At 44.6% G+C, this 19123-nt stretch overlaps 1 protein-coding gene across 1 annotated transcript in view; it reads left to right on the forward strand.

The window, feature by feature from the left end:
- LOC142568594 (uncharacterized) overlaps positions 1 to 19123 on the forward strand; it is a 203911-nt gene that overhangs the window by 21093 nt on the left and 163695 nt on the right. Inside the window, exon 4 of the mRNA XM_075678472.1 lies at positions 8584 to 8675. Coding sequence (XP_075534587.1) covers positions 8584 to 8675 — 92 coding nt within the window. The remainder of the gene's footprint in view (positions 1 to 8583; positions 8676 to 19123) is intronic.

A 19123-nucleotide genomic window follows, 5' to 3' on the forward strand; every position in this document is an offset into this window, starting at 1 on the left:
GTGCAATACCATCGACAACTTCTTCATGCAAGACTTCGGGATACACTTGTCCAACTAAGGGAAAGATTTTGGATATTACGAGGACGGCAGCTAGTCAAATAGGTCATCAGAGGATGCATTGTGTGCCAGTGCTACAACATCAGACCTTTCTCCAAAGTAACTGCACTGTTATCACCTGAAAGAGTGACTGCTTTGGAACCCTTTCAAGTAACAAGACTAGATTTCGCTGGTACCCTCTACGTTAAACATCCGGATCACTATACCAAAGTTTATTATTGCCTGTTCACATAAACTGTGATTCGAGCTGTTCATCTGTGTCTAAGACATGACTGTCACAAGCTTTCTCAACGCTTTCCGATGCTTTGTGTCGCAGCGTGGACTTCCCTCTGTTATATATTCAGACAATACCTTAACCTTCAAGAAGAGCAAGAGAGAGCTTTCGAGATTGTGGCAATCATTGAGAAACGAAGAAGTTTATAACTACATCGCTAACCGTCCTATAAGATGGAAATTTATCGCCGATCATGCGCCATGGTCAGACGGTTTTTACAAGAGACTTATCAGTTCTGTCAAGCTGACATTGAAGAAGTGCATCGGAAAGGGATCTTTTACGGAGAAACAGCTACAAACAACTTTAACAGAAGTAGAAGCTGTAATCAATTTCCGGCCAATCATACATATATAACGACTGTCGAGACCTGGAACCTGTCTCACTTTCTCATTGGAAGGCAAATATCTGCACTTCTGACCTAACACTTGGCGAGATCACTGTAGATAGTTGCCATAATGCTACCCATGTGGGAGCAACAAGAAAAAACGGGAAGAACTTTCTGGGAGTGTTGGTCCAAAGAATACCTTTCGGAGTTAAGAACACTGCCCAGCCCCAAGTCAGCAACCTCTTTCAACAGAATTAAAAAAGGTGACCTTGTCCTTCTACAAGCGTTCAGCAAGCCCTGGTAACAACGGAACATTGCTTGATTATAGGAGCTTCATAGAGAAAGGGATGGCAAGACAAGATGCTGTACCTTGAGATTGCCAGGTGGATCTACTGTTAATGGATTGTTCAACACCTGTCATCATCATCATCAGCCTGGTTACGCCCACTGCAGGGCAAAGGCCTCTCCCATACTTCTCCAACAACCCCGGTCATGTACTAAATGTGGCCATGTCGTCCCTGCAAAACTTCTTAATCTCATCGGCCCACGTAACTTTCTGCTGCCCCCTGCTACGCTTCCCTTCCCTTGGAATTCAGTCCGTAACCCTTAATGACCATTGGTTATCTTCCCTCCTCATTACATGTCCTGCCCATGCCCATTTCTTTATCTTGATTTTAACTAAGATGCCATTAACTCGTGTTTGTTCCCTCACCCAATCTGCTCTTTTCTTATCCCTTAATGTTACACCCATCATTCTTCTTTCCATAGCTCATTGCGTCGTCCTCAATTTAAGTAGAACCCTTTTCGTAAGCCTCCAGGTTTCTGCCCCGTAGGTGAGTACTGTACGACTGTACTCACCTGTACCCACTGGAATCAAACTTTTTGTGAACTTCTGCGTGCAGAACAGTTCGTTAGAGCAAGAATGAGGAAGAAGGAGCTGAAGCGCTCTCGTGCTTCGGACCACATGCAACAGCAGCTACTCATGGAGTTGCGTTACAGTTTATGCTTAATAAACCCCGTTTTATATGTGTCAGGAGGCTTGATTTCCTACAAAGGCCTTATCGAGTACTTGGAAAGCAAGATCAGTCTCTTTCCTAAGGTTTCTAAGCATGGATTATCATTATTTTATGCAGAATGGCATAGGCGCGGAGTTCTCATTTTCTCAGCGGGAACAGGGGTTCGAGGGCTGGTAAGCTTTTCCAGCATCTCTTTTTATATATCATCATCATTCTCATGAGCCTATTTTTATGTCCACTGGCAGGACAAAGCCTAATATAAATTAAGATATATATAAACACATACAGGGTGTTTTTTAGATCAGACAGATTTTTGTAAAAAAGTAATGTGCACAGTGGGGGACGTGGCATTCTTGCAGATGAGTTCCAAGGCAAGGTGGGCATACTTTGCCGGTAATAACATTGCTTCAGAAGACTAATTAACAAAAAATTTATTACTTAACTTTTTTATTAGTACTTTGGGGGCAGTTGTCTAAATGTCAAATTCGGAGGTAGTGACATTTTAATGCACACACATTTTTAAAGATCGGTGGTTTTCACCAGAACATTGCATGGGTCTGCTGTCACGATGAAGGTTTATGCACACAGCATGCCCAATTCAGCCTTGTCGTCCACCGTACACCCATGAGCAAAAGTATATGGACCATGGGAGTGCCTGCCAGACTGCATCGATGCATCTGCTGCTGGCGCAGCACCTGCTATCAAGAATGGCGCCAAAGTGGCAGTGCGCATGCACGTCCCACCATATCTGCCAGCGTGTCATGTTGCTTTCCCTGGCGAGGTTACACTGCTCATTGACTAAATGACAACAGGGTGCCGCTTGTTCTGCTCAGTCACATCCTTTCCGCTGTTCCACTGAGTGGGTGCAGCATAGCTGGCTCGTGCGACTGCCCTGCATCGCATTTCTTATGTTATTGTGTGGCATACAGCCTTCTCTTGCGCCTTTTGATGAATCGCACAGAATGCCTTGCTTGTTATTGTGGCATTATATTATATGGCATATATTATAGTGGCATATATTATAGCACACAATTCAGGCATAGTACTTGTCCTCACTGAGACTTGCATTAGCTTCGGTTCACTGGGGCACCCTTTTGTCAGACTCACACTCATATTGACTCACCTTGACTCACTCTGACTTGGAATTGCACCTGTGTGGACTAACCTTGAATCGCTCTGACTCACTCTGCCTCACACCCCTTAGGACTCACTGAGGCTCACTTGGATTTGCACCCACCCAGACTCGGTGGGGCTCACTCAGAGTGGGACTCGTAAGGGGCTCCAAAACTGAGCAAATTTGAATGAGTCAACTTGTGGGTGAGTGTGCAGACCTGGAAAAGCTCCTGTTTATTTGCAGAGAAATAGGCAATTGCCTTCTATTTCTTAAATCGTAAAGCACTTGGTCACAGATTTATGTTGAGAGGACAGATATAGCAGAAGAGCATTGACTTTTGGGCTAGTTGGTTACGCATAGCAGATCACGGTCAAGTGCGCACAAACAAGGACAAAGTGAGGAGTAGACAACAAAAGTGCTTGTGTTGTCTACTCCTCACTTTTGTCCTTGTTTGTGTGCTCTTGACCGTGATCAGATATAGCAGGGTGTTTTGTTTGCCCGCTCCAAAGCTGAAGAAACATTGGTCATTCAGTGCTGTGAGCATGTACAGCAGCACTGGTGACACCTTTTCATCCTCTTCTTTGCACTTTGCAGGTGAGTTGCCTATGGTTAATGCCGTGCATCTAGATATTGGGATACAAGGTGCCTGAGCTGTCATGTTACAAAAAAAAAAAAAAAAGCCACCCTTTCAATGCAGATGCAATCAATTCTACATTGTTGGCAACAACCAGAAGAAGCTTCCAGTATTTCTTCCATTCTCTGTAACTCATTAAGTGCCGTGGCTGAGTTTACTCATTCAGCTGCTAATGCACACCCCTGGCTGTGCCCGAGATACTAATGTGTGCACATGAAGCATCCATAGACTGGTTGCATCATGTACTTAGAAGTTGATTAACCCTTTCAGGGTCAATGACCTAAGTATACGGCAACGCAAACAAGTCCGAAATGGTCAATGCTGTATATTTACTGCGCCATCTGTGCGTTTAAAAAGTGTGCCAATTTCCTAACTGTTTCTTTCCTGGCATGTGCTGCTACTATGCGGGAATACAGGGAATTTTTTTCTCATGCCTCCCTCGCTCGGTTTTTGTTGCATGGTTTGTTCTTGTTCCGGCATGTCTATATACTACTGCTTGCGCATTGGCGTGCGTGCGTGCGGGCTGGCGGCGGTCAGTTTGGGTTTTGTTCTGCGGGCGGTTTCGGCTTCTTGCGCTCGCCGAACTGATGGCTATCTCATTACTAATCGTTCAAAGGGCGACCGCCTGTTACTTGCTCGTTTATTGCTTGCTCACAAGGGTGCGCATAAGCGAAGGATGTCACTGTGCAGGCCTTTCCTTTCTTTTTTGGAGACTCTCGAAAACTAATTGCCTCTGGCAGGTGATAAGATGAAGATTAGTGGAAGTTTGTCACACGTTTTGCTTTTTTGAAGGGCACACAACCACACAGTTTTCTTGAGTGTGGTCGCCTATACAGTTTGATTACGCTGTGGACATAAATATTAATGTAAGAGCAGGAACATTTGAGTCTTGTGAAATCTTCTTGTGTGTGCATTTTCTAAGCATTGAACTATGTGCATAACAATGCACCAAATTTTGTATTATTATAAGTTTATTTCCTTTTTTTATTGTTCTTATTCATGGATAAACAGTACATATATACCAACGTAAAATGAGAGCAGATGAGAGTATTGCTGTGAGAAGAGCCCTGACCACTCAATGCAACGATACACTTGAAGATGACTTGGCATACTTGTGCGCCCTGTTTCACATTTTTAGCCAACATTATCAAGAAACTTGAATGCTTGGTTGCATGCAACTCTGGCCTGGAATGTGGGGCTCATTTCGGACTTTCAGAAAAAGTTTTCCACCACCCACAATGGGCCTGTTGCCGAGAGTTAGTTCAAAACTTCAGTATGTCTCGAATAAAAATCTCTGGCTCCCACTACTGAATAAAGTATCAAAGGTTCTGACTGGCGAACATTCTGCGATGCCAGAGGGCATTGGACTATTGAACATTCTCAAGTAAAAGTAGGTGCCGCAGGCACGTTCCCAGGATTTTTTTTGGTGGAGGCCCAACCCAAGGTAACTTTTCTATGCAAATGGGGGGGGGGGGTACCTTTACTAGTACAAATGTTAATAATGCCCACCATTCACCATAAAGACGCGTAAACCCGCAAAAGAGAAATGAAATAAGGTGTATCTCATGGGTACCCCCCCTGTGAGATACCTCTCTCCTTTACTAGGCAAACAAGGAACCACATCAAATGGACTCATGCAGGAAAGAAGTGAAGGAAGAACACTGCTAAGAACAATTAAAAAAAGCGAAAGTGTAAAATAAAGATTTCTGTAGTAGCATACAAATTAAAAAAAAAAACACCATTTGACAACCAAGGCACATGGCCCACGCGGGTTTGTGTTACTCCGCCAGCCAATCACAGAAGCAAACAAAATCGTCATCATGCGGTCTTTTCAAAATGGCATTGTACTTTATACCTTCGGAGCATCTGCTGTTCTTGAAAAATCTTTTCATCGACGGAAAGAATGAGGTGTGCAACAGACATGGACAAATTGTATGGAGTCAGCATTTCACTCTTCAAAAGTCTACCTGCCATGGTTGCTTACTGGCTATTATGTTGGGCTGCGAAGCACGAGGTCGCGGGATCGAATCCCGATCCCCGCCACGGCGGCTGCATTTTCGATTGGGGTGAAATGCGAAAACACCCATTTACTTAGATTTAGGTGCACGTTAATAAACCCCAGGTGGTCCGAATTTCCAGAGTCCCCCACTACGGCATGCCTCATGGTTTTGGCACAAGAAACTCAATACTTAATTAATTAAATCTTCAAAAGTCTGTGGTACAGTTCATTTCACTGCTGAGCCCGTCTTACTTATGAAACTTCTGTGCCAACTGAAGAGCAACTTGACAATATACTGCATAGTTGCAGCGAAGCAAGCATTTCATTTCAGTTGAATAAAGAATTAGGCATTCGCCATTCCATTATAATAGACGAGAGAAAACTTATAAATTTATGCGCAAATAATTTTATTTTTGTAGTTACCACCTGATTTGGGTAACAGGAAAAGTTTGAAGTACGAATTATTTGCAGCCTCGCGGAGGAGCAGCGGCTGGCGGTTATGAGGGTGTGTGCGGGGCTTCACTGTAGACTTGAGTTGTATCCGACTATAGCAGCATTTTTTGAATCCCTCGTTTAGTGCTCTACCAAGTTAAGGGCCACAACTGACTCGTATTGTTATTTGGGAAGTTAAGTAACGATGCGTGGCCGCCAGTCCCGTATAACTGTGCAGAGCGCAGGATGCTGCGGTTATAGACGTACTGCACCCACCGCGGAAGGTTAGAAAAACACCTATACATAAGCACAGCTGAGAAGTGGCTACGTCAGGCGGCTCGACTGATATCTGTAAAAGCGTCATTCAAAACACACGGAATTGTTCTCCACTTCCGGCGGCATTTTCTCTACTTCCTTTTTAAATAAAAAGATGTTGATCCATAAAGATTTTTATAAACAATGATTAAATATTTTGACATTCACTTTCTCTTCCTCTTTGACTATTGCCTTGGCTCTCTCCCTTAGTAGGTCGCTTAATTTCTCAACTCCTTGCGACCCTTGTTTCCAGTTGCCAATTTCGCACGAAAAGTGCTGTACAATTAGGGAAAAACCAGACGAGGTAACGGGTGACAGTTGTATTGCTTATGGGTTTAAGAGGAAGCTTTAGCTCGGGTGCTCCTACCTAAACACATGTAAAAGGAGAATTCGTTTTCTCGACAACCACGGCACTAAATGTGACGAGGTTTGTTGCATTTAAAAGAGAGACTTAAAATCTAGTGACTGTTTGTTTTGAATTTTTGATTTAATTCATCAATTTTTTATTAAAAATTGCCAAAATATTCAAAATTTTCAGAAAATGAAAATATCAAGTTTACAACTCTAACTCTGCAAGGAAAAATAATATCACAATTCTGTGACTTGCATCTGATGTTACATGTAACGGTGACTACATTTATATGTTGCACATGAATTTTAACAAATTCAGTAATATGGAAATACAGCTTTTGCTGAACCCTTGTACCAACCCAACAAATTCACGTAAGATATAAATTGACGTATCAAATTTGTCCGCTTTGAGTGGTCTAATGGATGCCGTTTACAGAATTGCGGTATCTGTTTTTCGTGCAGAGCTATTAATTTTTAAACTTCATGCGTCTATTCTTCTTTGAACTTTCGAATCTTTAAAAATCTTTTTCACAAAATTCAGGCCATAAATCGAAATTCCGCTTCCAACAGTCACTAGAATTTAACTTTCTTTCTCAAATGCAACAGATTTCCTTAAAATTGGTGCAGGGAGTCATCTCAAAAAAGCGTTTTTGTTTTACAAGTATTTGAATAGACTGCATTGGAGTTGGGCCTGAGCTAATCTTCCTCTTAAGGGTTATTGCAAAGTTTGATGATGGACGCTGTTTCGCATTATTTTATTTTCACCTTATCTAACCCATATCGTCAGTATATGGTTCCCACCGTTCCCATCTGCCACCGTTGCAGCGAGCCGTCACTCGAGGAAATAATGAAGCAAAAGGACAAGTTCAACGCAACTGGCGTTTTCTCCGGCTGCAACTCATTTCTTGTGCATACAGACCAGCTGACTACGAACCGAATCCCTTTCCTGGTCCCTGGATCAGTCTAAACAAAGGAGGTTGAACTAACGAAGCAACAGCAATGTGTGTGACCGTTGAATAGGTGGTGACAACTGAACAAATCTTGAGTTAATCGCGCAGGGACCGAATCTATGAGAAAACTGGCCTTCACATCCCAGGAGATGCCGATAACTACCGCCATCCAAAAGGAGTGAAAAAGGCAGCAAAATGTTGACCGCCAAATAGCTGTGAAGTCTCAACATTGATTTGGCGGCGCTTTAGGAATGTGTGTGAGGAGTGGTGGCATGGGCGAGGAAGGGGGGGGGGCGGTATGGGGGGGGCTGCTTAATTTCGGGGGAGGGGGGGGGGCGGCTCCCCCGGGGCCCCCTCCTAGGTACGTGCCTGATGTGCTGCTAACTTGAATTGATGTTGAGGGTGTTCCTTTTCTGGATACAGCATAATATATTTAGCAAAAAAAGGCACAACGTGAAGCCAGAAAATTTTTAGATTGTGCTTTTTTGACACTGCTATCCCAACTTTTTTCGTGGTGTCTAGTTGCCATAGATTTCAGATAAATCTTGTAACCTTCAGAACTTGTTTCATTCTGAGGCAAATAAAATTAATTTCACAAAACTGGGGTTTAGTGGGCTGTGTTTCTTAGAAAACCATAATTTATCTTCAGATGCATGGTGTAACTTATTATTTGAGCCTATACACACCTAAAGGGCAGTTGTTGGCACCTAAATAAGACCTAAATGACAGCATTAGTGCCTGTTATAGGCACTTTAAACAGTATATTTATTTGTGCCTAAACGTCCGGTCTCTAGTGATTACTGAGTAGGTTGCTAGTGGGTGCCCAGTATGCCAAAGCATCAGAGAAAGGCCCTTGTATAGTGATTAGCTACCTGTTTGCCTCAGTAAAGTGATTCTCGTTACTTTTGAGTTCCCCCTCATGTATGTGTGCGTGTGCACATTCTCTATGAAGGGCTGTTCTCCTGGCACTTATACTTCTTGCTACATTTTGCTGCAATTTTTTTTCTACGGCAGTCTGCCGCTAGAAGTTTATACAGTCAGTTCGGAGGACAGCAGTGACAGATCTAGCTGTGATAGGCATTGTCATGATTCACCTGTCTTTTTGTTGAAATGCAGGTATGTGCCGTGCTGTTACATTGCTTTCTTTGTCGGGGATGCCTGATGCCCCTGACCTGTTCAAGATGACTGTTGAAGACGTTGTTGACAGTGTGAGTGTCCTTTGTAGACATTTTAATTTGGCCGCCACCATCACAAAAATGTGGTGTCATAGTGTATTGTTGGGAGGGCGGGGGCTCTGCTCCCATGCTAAAATGTGCAGCTGGCTGCAGCGGCGCTTGGCTGCGTGAGAAAAGCCCTTCGCCAAGCTGCACAGTGGTGTTTTTACATGCGTGTGTGCAGTTTTGCATGTTGGTTGTGTTGCTAAAAGTGTTAATTAAACGTTGCGTCACTGCCTCTGGTGAGATTTATCTTGGAAATGCTATTGTTTGCAGGGTATCCACAACTGCTATGCAAAATCTTTGCAAAGCAGTGCCCTGCATCTACTTAGCATTAAAAAACTAATTCACAGATTGCTTGAAACAAAGTACACTTTGTTTATTGTGTATAAGAAAATGCAAATTCCAAATGCTTGCATACATTTAGCTGTTTTTTAATGCAATTAACATTCTTAGTATAATTCATGCTTTTTCAGTACCATCTATCTATGTCCGTCTCTAACATTTTCCCCAACCCTTGAAAACTTGGTTCACTGGGTGGTCCGTTAGAGATATAATTTATTTGAAGACAGGCCAAGAGGTCAGCCTGAGCTAGCACGCGTTAGCCTAGGTAGAGGTAGAGCTCTAGAGGTAACGCACTAGGTAGAGCATTAGGCTGCTGTGCTGATAGAACCAGGTTCGAAACCAAACCATCAGACCGTCTTGAGTGACTGGGTTTGTGACACTGGCTGTGTGCCACTTTCGATGAACCTCTTTGATGCTACCTTAAGTAACTGGGTATGCACCACTGTTTACATGCTCTAGCAGCCATCGTCATCTTCCTCGGCCGCCTTTTATACATGGCACACTCCAGTGTGCGTGCCTTGTGTGCGTGCCTTGTGTGCGAGCTGCGAGGTTAGAAGAAGAATAAAAAAAAGAGCTTCTTCTGCTCCTGCCATCGGTCTCAACGTTTCTCAGGTCTTTCATCCACCTGATGCCCAGTTCAATCACATTCACATCGACATTTTTGGCCAGCAGCCACCCTCGCGAGGTGCTTGCTACATACATGTCTAGACCATTATACCCACCGGCCTGAAGCATTTCCTCTCACTGACATAAAGGCACTTACAGTGGCTCCTGCATTTGTCAGGGGCTGGATCTCGCATTTCAGATGCCCCAGTGTTGTCACGACTGATTGCGCCTGACAGTTCGAATGTGATCTCTTCCATAAACTCGCATGCCTGCTTGGCGCCCACCATATCCATACTACCGAGTATCACTCATCGGCAAATGGAATGGTTGGGCGCCTTCACCGTCAACTCAAAGCCGCCTTGATGGCCCCCCAGGCTTGCTCTGCTTGGGCTGAAGACCTTCCTTTCGTCCTGCTAGGTGCGCTCCTCTTTCAAGGAAGACCTCTGCTGCACAGCTGCGAAGCTGATCTATGGCACAACATTGTGGTTGCCTGGTAATTTTTTCGCACCAGCTACTGCTGCCACGCCCGATCCAGACAGCTATGTTCAGCAGCTGTGCTTCCTGTTTGCACGCTTGCGTCCTTGCCCTAGTAGAGTTGCATCCTCCAGTAATGCTTCTGTCAACAAAGACATGCCCACAGTGAGCCACGTTTTCATACACCGCAAAGGCATCCGGCCATCTCTTACGCCGCCCTATGATGGCCCTTTCAAGGAACTCAAGCAGACAGAAAAAACTGCTACCATTGACCTCAACGGACATGAAGTCATGGCGATAGACAGGGTCAAATCAGCCTTCCTAGTGACCTCGTCGTCATTATCCGCTTTCAACGACTTTACAACCGCTGAAACAGCAGATCTACCCAATCACCCGCCCCGCAGGGGCGTCTATGTCAGCAGGAGTTTGGTTTGTTGTGACACCACGCACCTGAGCACACAAGGGTTGGACCCTCCCGCGTCTAACTGTGCGCTGCTCAGCCGTGTCTACAGAAAAGGGGATCCTGGGGATTGAGCAAATGCCGGGCATTTAAAACTTTACGGTTCCTCAGCGGCGGTAACACACCCCTTTGGCCTCGGCTTCATGTAGACGGCACCCTTGGACTCTGAACCACCCGGGAAAAATCGGTAGTTGCCTTTTCCCGTCTCTATCTCCCTCAAACATTCGTCTTTTTCTCACTTTCCATCTTTTCTGTCTCCTACTCATTTCTTTATTTCTTCCGAGCCAACCTAGGTTATGTCATCTTTGGTTACAGTGGCTGTGTACAGCTGGCGTTGGCAGGCCTTGTTTAAACACAAATCCTGTCACGTCCCCTTGTTGGGCTCCATGGTCGGTGGCTGGCACCGCTGCTGAAACATATGTTACACATGGCTAGCTTTTTCCCCCCACTCCCTGATCGCCCTCAGAAAAGAGGGCGCACCGAAGATGTTTTCAAATTTTTTGGCAACCGATTACAAAGCTTTCCCCGATTCCACGTCATCCATTCTGACAAACCTGAAAAGACAATGAGAATGATTTCACTTTTCCTAGTGTCAAAGTGTCTTACCGAAGCACTTGGCGCAGGTTACAAGGCATCAAAGATGGCTAGTGGAGATCTCCTTCTGGAACTCCGCAATACGAAACAACATGAAAGGCTTCCTAACCTAGTTACATTCGGAGAAATTCCAGTCGCAATATCCCCACACAGAACTATGAACATCAGCCGTGATGTCTCTGATGATGACCTAATGGAGCTGACAGAAGCTGAACTGCTGGAAGGCTGGACCGAGCAGAATTTTTATCAATGTTAAGTGAATTATGCTAAGGCGTGATGGTAAGGAGATCAAAACAAAGTATCTAATACTTACTTTTGGCTCAAGTATCCCGCCTGAGACAATCTAGACAGGCTATGTAAAGCTACGTGTCAGACCCTATGTCCCAAACCCTCTTCAATGCTTTAAATGCCAGCGTTTCGGCCACAGTTCCCAGAACTGCTGAGGTCAACAGACATGTGCTAAATGTAGTGCTGGAGATCATGCCTCTGAAAATTGCGAAAGCGCTCCACACTGTGTCAACTGTGATGGCAAACATGCCACATACTTGCGATCGTGCCCGTCACGGAAAAAAAAAGAAAAAGAAATTGTGACGATAAAAGTCAAAGAGAATATTTCATTCAAAGAAGCACACAGGCGGGTTTCCTACCTGCCCAAGAGCAGCTTTGCTGATATGGCGCCTCAGGGGGCAGCGCCACAACGGCCTCTGGTGGCTGTCCAAACCACACTCAGTGAAGCGGCAGTGACGCCATACCCCCCCCCCCCCCATCCCCGGCGGCTGCAGCTAGCACTGCTCAGCCGCCCCAGCAGAAGAGGCCATCTGCCTATGGGATGGTGCCCTCAAAGGTTTCGTTTACGGAGACGAGGCCTTCCCATCAAATGCAGCACTCGCAAGAGTGCCTGTCCAGCGCCTCGAAAGAGGCGATGGACACAACCAGCCAGACGGTGCCGCTAGCACCTAAGGAGCGGCGAGATTCTCGCAAGGGCTCAAAAAAAAAAAAAGAAAAAAAAGAAAAACACTGCATCACGCCGCCCGGAAAGTGCTCTGTGAGCTAACTCCTCTTTCTTAAACACACAGCTCAAAAACCACATTCAACATGGATACACAAATAATACTCTGGAATGTCAGAGGTCTCCTGCACAATCTTGATGACATTAAAGAACTCCTACATAGGTATATCCCAAAGCTGCTGTGTGTTCAAGAAACACACCTCAAACATATGCAAATAAATTTCCTTCGACAATATGCTATTTTTCGTAAAGACCGTGATGACACTATCATGTCATCCAGTGGTGTTGCTATCATTGTCGACAGGGGTGTTGCTTGCCGGGAATTACCGTATTTACACGATTGTAAGTCGACTCGAATGTAAGTTGACCCCCCCATATTGCATGACAGGAAAAAAAAAGAAAGAGGGAGAGCATACCCGAGGGCACATTCGATAATGAAAATTTATTATTAGCTGACATGGTCACTGGACTACTCATATTCACTAGCGCTGCCATCGTCATCGTTGCTACGGTCCCACAGCGCGTCATCGTCCCGCGAAATTTCACATTTGGCAAATGACCGCACCACGACCTCTTGTGGAACAGCAGCCCACGCCGAATGCACCCAACCACACGCAGCTGTCAGGGAGGCTCTTTTGACAGGTCCGGTTGGCGTAATTTCGCAGTCTTCTGCCGCCAGCCACTCGTTGTACTCACGGTGGAGCAGGTCCTTAAAAGGCGAAGATCCGGGCTTGTTTCATGACCATGTCGCACTTCACTGGCAGGGACTGATTGCGCATTTCAGCGACGTACGCTGCAAGCTTAGCCTACAGCTCCGGAAAGCGCCCAGACTTTGGCATGTGGGAAATTCCTCACTTGCCATCACAGGTAAAAATTTCGCTTTGCTGCAGTCGCCACTCTCGCACCACCCGTTCAGAAACATTGAACTTGCAACCCGCTGCGCAGTGGTTTGTTTCTTCGGTGTAAAGGATGGCAGCCCTATTGAACGCTGCTGTGAACGAGTGCCGAATGATTATTGGGCCTGGAGCACTCATGACGACTGAGGAAGCATAGAAGTAGCACGTAGCTGGCAGTCAAGTGGAACGCGTCAAACCAATGCCTTTCGTCAAACTATAGAGAAAGCTAAGCGCAACAGGCAAAGAGAAACCCGCGAGCGGTGTCTTCTCTTCCATGAACTACCGATGCTCCCCATTGCTCCCCGCAAGTGCCGCCGTTCTGAGGGTGCCACTGCGAATGGAACAGCGGCACTTCCATCAACTATCGACACCCCCTTATTAGTGTTGTGTGCATTGTAAAACTCTCAAAAATGTAGAAAAACCCTTCCAAAAAGCGAACAAACACGCGGAATAGTGAAAAGCTACGGGTAGGGCCATAGAGCAAACATAAAATTGTAATTATGTTGTAGCTCCCGTTGGTCTTGCTTTTTTGGCTGTGCCATGTTTTGGTTTCGATTGTAGGTCGACCCCCAACTTCAGATTTTCAAATTTTAAAAAAGTGGTTGACTTACAATTGTGTAAATATGGTAAAACTTCATACACCCCTAGGGGCAGTTGCTGTCTGAAGGGTGTTGTTTGACATGCTGGTCACTATCAGCTCTGTATACATCCTTCCAAATTATCAACTTACTAAAACCGAATTTCAAAACTACATACATGAACTTCCCGCGCCATGCAAAGTTGTCGGAGATTTAAATGCACATAACCCTTTGTGGGGAGACTCTCGTGATCCGAGAGGTCGCGTAATTGAAAACTCTTTTTTTCCTCAGGAGCATGTATACTTAATAAAAACGAGCCGACGTACCATAGCGTGGCACATAATACATACTCCTCCACAGATTTAGCATAGTGTCGAGTACACTCATGCCGTACCTTGAGTGGTCCATTCTCAAGAATCCCTTTGGGAGCGACCACTTCCCAATTGTGTTAAACTTAACAAAACAAAATGGATGCCTGCCACACGCTTCCCTCCCCGGTGGAAGGTTGAATCAGTTAACTGGGAACTTTTCCGAGAGCTAACACATATAATCCGGGATGAAGTCGATTCTTTTGATGTAGACGAAGCTGTGGCATATATTACTGGCTTTATAATTGAGGCTGTGACAAAATGCATTCGTGAAACGAACGGACTGTCGAATAAGCATCGTATCCCATGGTGGAATGAAGAATGTAAAAAAGCATGGAAAAACCAAAACAAGGCTTGGGGACGACTTCGCGACTTTCCAACTGCCGAAAACTTGATTAGTTTTAAACAAATAAAGGCTCAGGGTAGAAGAACATGTCGACATGCTAAAAGGGAGAGTTGGGAGAAGTACATCTCTGGTATAACTTCCTACAGGGACGAGACGAAAGTCTGGAATAGGGTGATTAAATTAGTAGGCCAGCAGACCCTTAGTAAGTATCCAAGGTGATAGCCTGGAAGATCAGGCAGATTGTCTAGGCGAACCCTTTGAATATGTTTCGAGTGCATCGCACGATAAGAATGGGAAGAGAAACAGCCCCTTAATCAACTCATCTAGTGAGGCTTACAATCGTCCATTTAGCTTAGCTGAACTTAAGGCGTCGCTCGCTTGTTGCAACAACTCGGCGCCAGGTGGTGATCGCATTATGTATGAAATGATTAGATACCTATACCCTGAAGCAGTGAAAATGCTCCTATCTCTTTTCAATGTCCTGTGGGCAGCTGGGTATATTCCTTCCTCGTGGAAAGAAGCCATAGTCATCCCGATACTTAAACAAGGCAAAGACCCGTCCTTAGCCAGCAGCTACAGGCCAATAGCACTAACAAGCTGTCTGTGCAAGCTGTATGAAAAAAATGATAAACCAGCGCTTAATCTCTTTCCTAGAAAATAGCAAAATACTAGACCCTTTCCAGTGTGGGTTCCGAGAAAGTAGGTCGACAATGGACCACCTTGTTCGCATCGAGGCAAACATTAGAGATGCGTTTATACATGAGCAGTCCTTACTTTCAGTATTTCTAGATTTAGAGAAAGCATACGATACGACATGGCGCTTCTGGATTTTGTGAGATCTTTCCGCGATGGGGCTCCGTGGAAATATGTTAAACACAGTGGTTGGACTTATCCAACTGCATGTTTCGTGTAAGAGTGGGCAATGCTTTATCTAGAACGTTCACCCAGGAGACTAGCACGCCACAAGAGGTGTGCTTAGTTGCGCACTGTTTATTGTAAAAATGAACTCCCTGTATACAGTCATTTCATGCACAATGTTTTATTCTGTCTATGTCGATCACGTACAGATAAGTTTTAAATTGTATAACATTGCGATCTGCGAATGACAGGTACAGCTTACATTAAACAAATTGTCTAAATGGGCGGATGCTAATGGCTTTAAAATAAATTGCCACAAAAGTATGTGTATACTGTTTTCAAACAAAAGAGGCATAACACTATGTAGTGCCAAAACTCACCATCAATCGAGAGGAACTCTCTGTGAGCAGGGAACACAAATTCGTGGGAATAATTCTAGACTCTAAGCTTACCTTCATCCCCCAACTTAAATATCTGAAGGCAAAATGTTTGAAGATGATGAATATTTTAAATATTCTGCCTCGCACAACTTGGGGTAGTGATCAAAAATGTCTCCTGAACTTGTACAGGAGCCTTGTCCGCTCTCGTTTTGACTATGGTGCTATAATCTATCATTCTGCAACGCCGATCGCGCTAAAGATCCTAGACCCTGTGCACCACCTAGGTGTCCACCTAGCGACCGGTGCTTTCAGGAGAAGCCCTGTAGAAAGTCTCTATGTAGAATCAAACGAGTGGTCACTCCATCTACAGAGGTCATATTCCAGCTTCACATATTATCTGAAAGTAAACTCAAATCCTGAACATTCTTGTTACAGAACTGTAAACAATGTGTCCTGAGCCATACCTTTTAATAATCGGCCTACAGCCAGGCAGCCGTTCTTGCTCCGTGTAAGGAATTTTAGTGAAGAAATGTGTGTCCCACTTGTAGAACACTATTTAATGCTTCCAGCGAAGCCGTCACCACCGTGGCAGCGGCAGCTCGTGGAATGTGACATGGCGTTTATTGAAGTCAGTAAGCGTGCCCCTAAGTTGCACATTCGAATGCACTTCCTAGAACTTATATCGAAGTACTGCTGCCCGGAGTTTTACAGCGATGCATCTAAGTCCCAAGCCGGCATTTCTTACGCAGCAGTCAGTCCGTCCTTTTCGGACTCTGGCATTCCGCATGCGCTAACAAGTATCTTTACAGCTGAAGCCTATGCAGTATTATCGGCTGTGAAAGACATAAAACAATTAAAACTAGGAAAGTCAATTATATATACCGACTCTCTGAGCATTGTTAAGGCATTAGTATCGCTAAAGATGTGCAAAAATCCTGTAATTAATAATCTTTATACACTCTTGTGTGCTGTTTATGCTTGCAATCAACATGTCGTTATACGCTGGGTGCCAGGGCACAGAGGCATTGAGGGTAATGTGCTCGCTGACGAAATCGCCACATCCACAGCAACAAAAGATTTCAACTCTTCCATAGTGGTCCCTGCCATAGATTTGAGACCTTTCATTCGCAAAAAATTAAGAGACTGTTGGCAACGCTTGTGGGACTCCCAAACTGCGAATAAACTTCACTTAATCAGGCCACATTTAAGCACTTCCCCATCTATAATAAAACGACGAGAACCTGATGTCGCGTTCTGTCTACTAAGAATAGGGCACACATACAGTAGACACAACTTCTTGCTGACTGGTGATGAACCTCCTACATGTGGTAGATGTGGTAAAAGACTGAGGGTCATCGATGTCCTTGTGGAGTGTAGGGAAACAGAATGCGACAGGAAAAAGCACTTTCCCTTGGCGTATCGACACCATATCCCATTACATCCAGCACAATTACTCAGCACGAGCCCATTATTCGACACCAGATCAGTTTTGAATCATTTAAATGACATTCCTACATTGCACATTATCCGTCCAAATGTTAAGTAGTACGGCTTCTTACCAGAGGCTGCTGCTGCGTTCGTTACATTTAGCATAGCACATGTCTCCAGGCCCTTGCATATAAGGGCCCTATTGAGGCATCAGTGCTGCATTCACTACATGTTCTGTTACATCATCCGTGGGCAACAAGACAATGTCAAATATCACATCTCTGGTCATTGTCATTGCTTTAAGACATATAATTTACAGCGACTGATTTTAGGCCTATTTACAGCCATACCACATCCCCCATTCAAAGTACATTTCTTCATTTCACAAACAGTTTATTGAAAACCCATCACCATGTGTATGGTGCTCTTTGGCCATATCTGACCCTTGCGCCATAAAACCCCATACATCAAATCAAACCCAATCACCTGACATCAAAAGCTGTTTTTTGGGCAGCGCCGATGTTCTCCTAAAATGAGGAGAGCTCTCTAGCAGCCATCGTCATCTTCCTCGGCTGCCTTTTGTACGTGACGCGCTCCGGTGCATGTGTCTCGTGCCTTGTGCTGCGAGCTGCAAGGTTACAAGAAGAATAAAACATGACCTTCTTTTGCTCCTGCCGTCGGTCCGACTGTTTCTCTGGTCTTTCTCCCACTGACTCATGCATTGTCGTATTGGACCTAACCTATGACCTAACCTCGGTCCCTAGAGCACGCCTTTAAGGAACATTGACACTGTTTCAATTGTCCGAAATTGGGCCAAGAGTGGCCCTTTGCACCATCCTGCTGACAAACTACAGTTTAACATAGAATTGCGCCGACCCTGTGCCAAATAAGGTATAAGAACAGAAAACTTCATTGATGCTGCCTTGGTAGTGAAACTGAAAGCAAAACCTAAAGCATACCGTCATTGTCATCATCATGTCTACTTCAAAATCAGTTAAATGGACATCGCTGTAGATATTGCTAATGCCGATGGTAGGGCCCTTACTGTTGTTTCTCCATTCGCTGCTTTCGCACTTTTCTTGCATTTCTCTCTGGCAGATGTTTCAATGTCGCTGTATTGCTTTCTTGTTTGTACCATTTGTGCTGCAGATTGGTATTCCTTGTATCTGCATGGCATAAAGCTCGCTCAAGTAGGATGGCGGATCAAAAAGAAGTGTTGGATGATATACAGTCACACATTGTTTCATGGGACACTAAAGGAAAATATTAACCCATTGAGGCTCAATCACATAAATACTATATGGCGCTGCAAACAAGTCCAAAAATGGTCGATGCCGTATATTTACGGTGCCGTGTGTAGGTTTAAAGAGCGTGCCAATTTCCTAACTTTTTCTTTTCTATCATGTGCTGCCACTATGTGAGAATACAGGGAATTTTTTTGACACGCCTCCCTCTCTCAGTTTTCGTTGCATGGTTTGTTTTAGCGCTAGTTTGCTCCTGCGCGTCTATGTACTACCGCTCGCGCATAGGCGCGCACGTGCACGGGCGGCACTTTGGATTTTGTTCCGCGGGCGGTTTCGGCTTCTTTCGCTTGTAAAACTGATGGCTATCTCGTTACTAATCGCTCAAAGGGCTACCACTTGTTTCTCGCTCATTTAGTGCTTACAAGGGTGTTCATAGAAAGGATGCTGCCGTGCATGCGTTTCCACTGCTTTTTTTTTTTTTACACTTGCAAAAACTATTTGTCTCTGGTTGGCGATAAGATGAAGACTAGCGGAAGTTTGTCACGTTCTGCTTTTTTGACGGGCACACAACCACACACTTTTCTTGAGTGTGCGCGCCTACGCAGTTCGATTATGTAATGGATGCAAATATTAGTGTAAGAGCAGGGACAGGTATGCATTGCGAAATATTCTCGTGTGCGCATTTTCAAAGCCTTGTATGTATAACAATGCATCAAATTTTTAATTCTTATAAGTTTATTTCCTTTTTTATTGTTGTTATTCATGAATGAAGAGTACATATATTCCAATGCGAAATATTTTTTTTTCTCGCTTTACGGTCACCCTAGAAAAATTACGGTAAATTTTTTTCGAAATA

Source organism: Dermacentor variabilis, unplaced genomic scaffold (assembly GCF_050947875.1).
Source record: "Dermacentor variabilis isolate Ectoservices unplaced genomic scaffold, ASM5094787v1 scaffold_22, whole genome shotgun sequence".
Classification (NCBI taxonomy): domain Eukaryota; kingdom Metazoa; phylum Arthropoda; class Arachnida; order Ixodida; family Ixodidae; genus Dermacentor; species Dermacentor variabilis.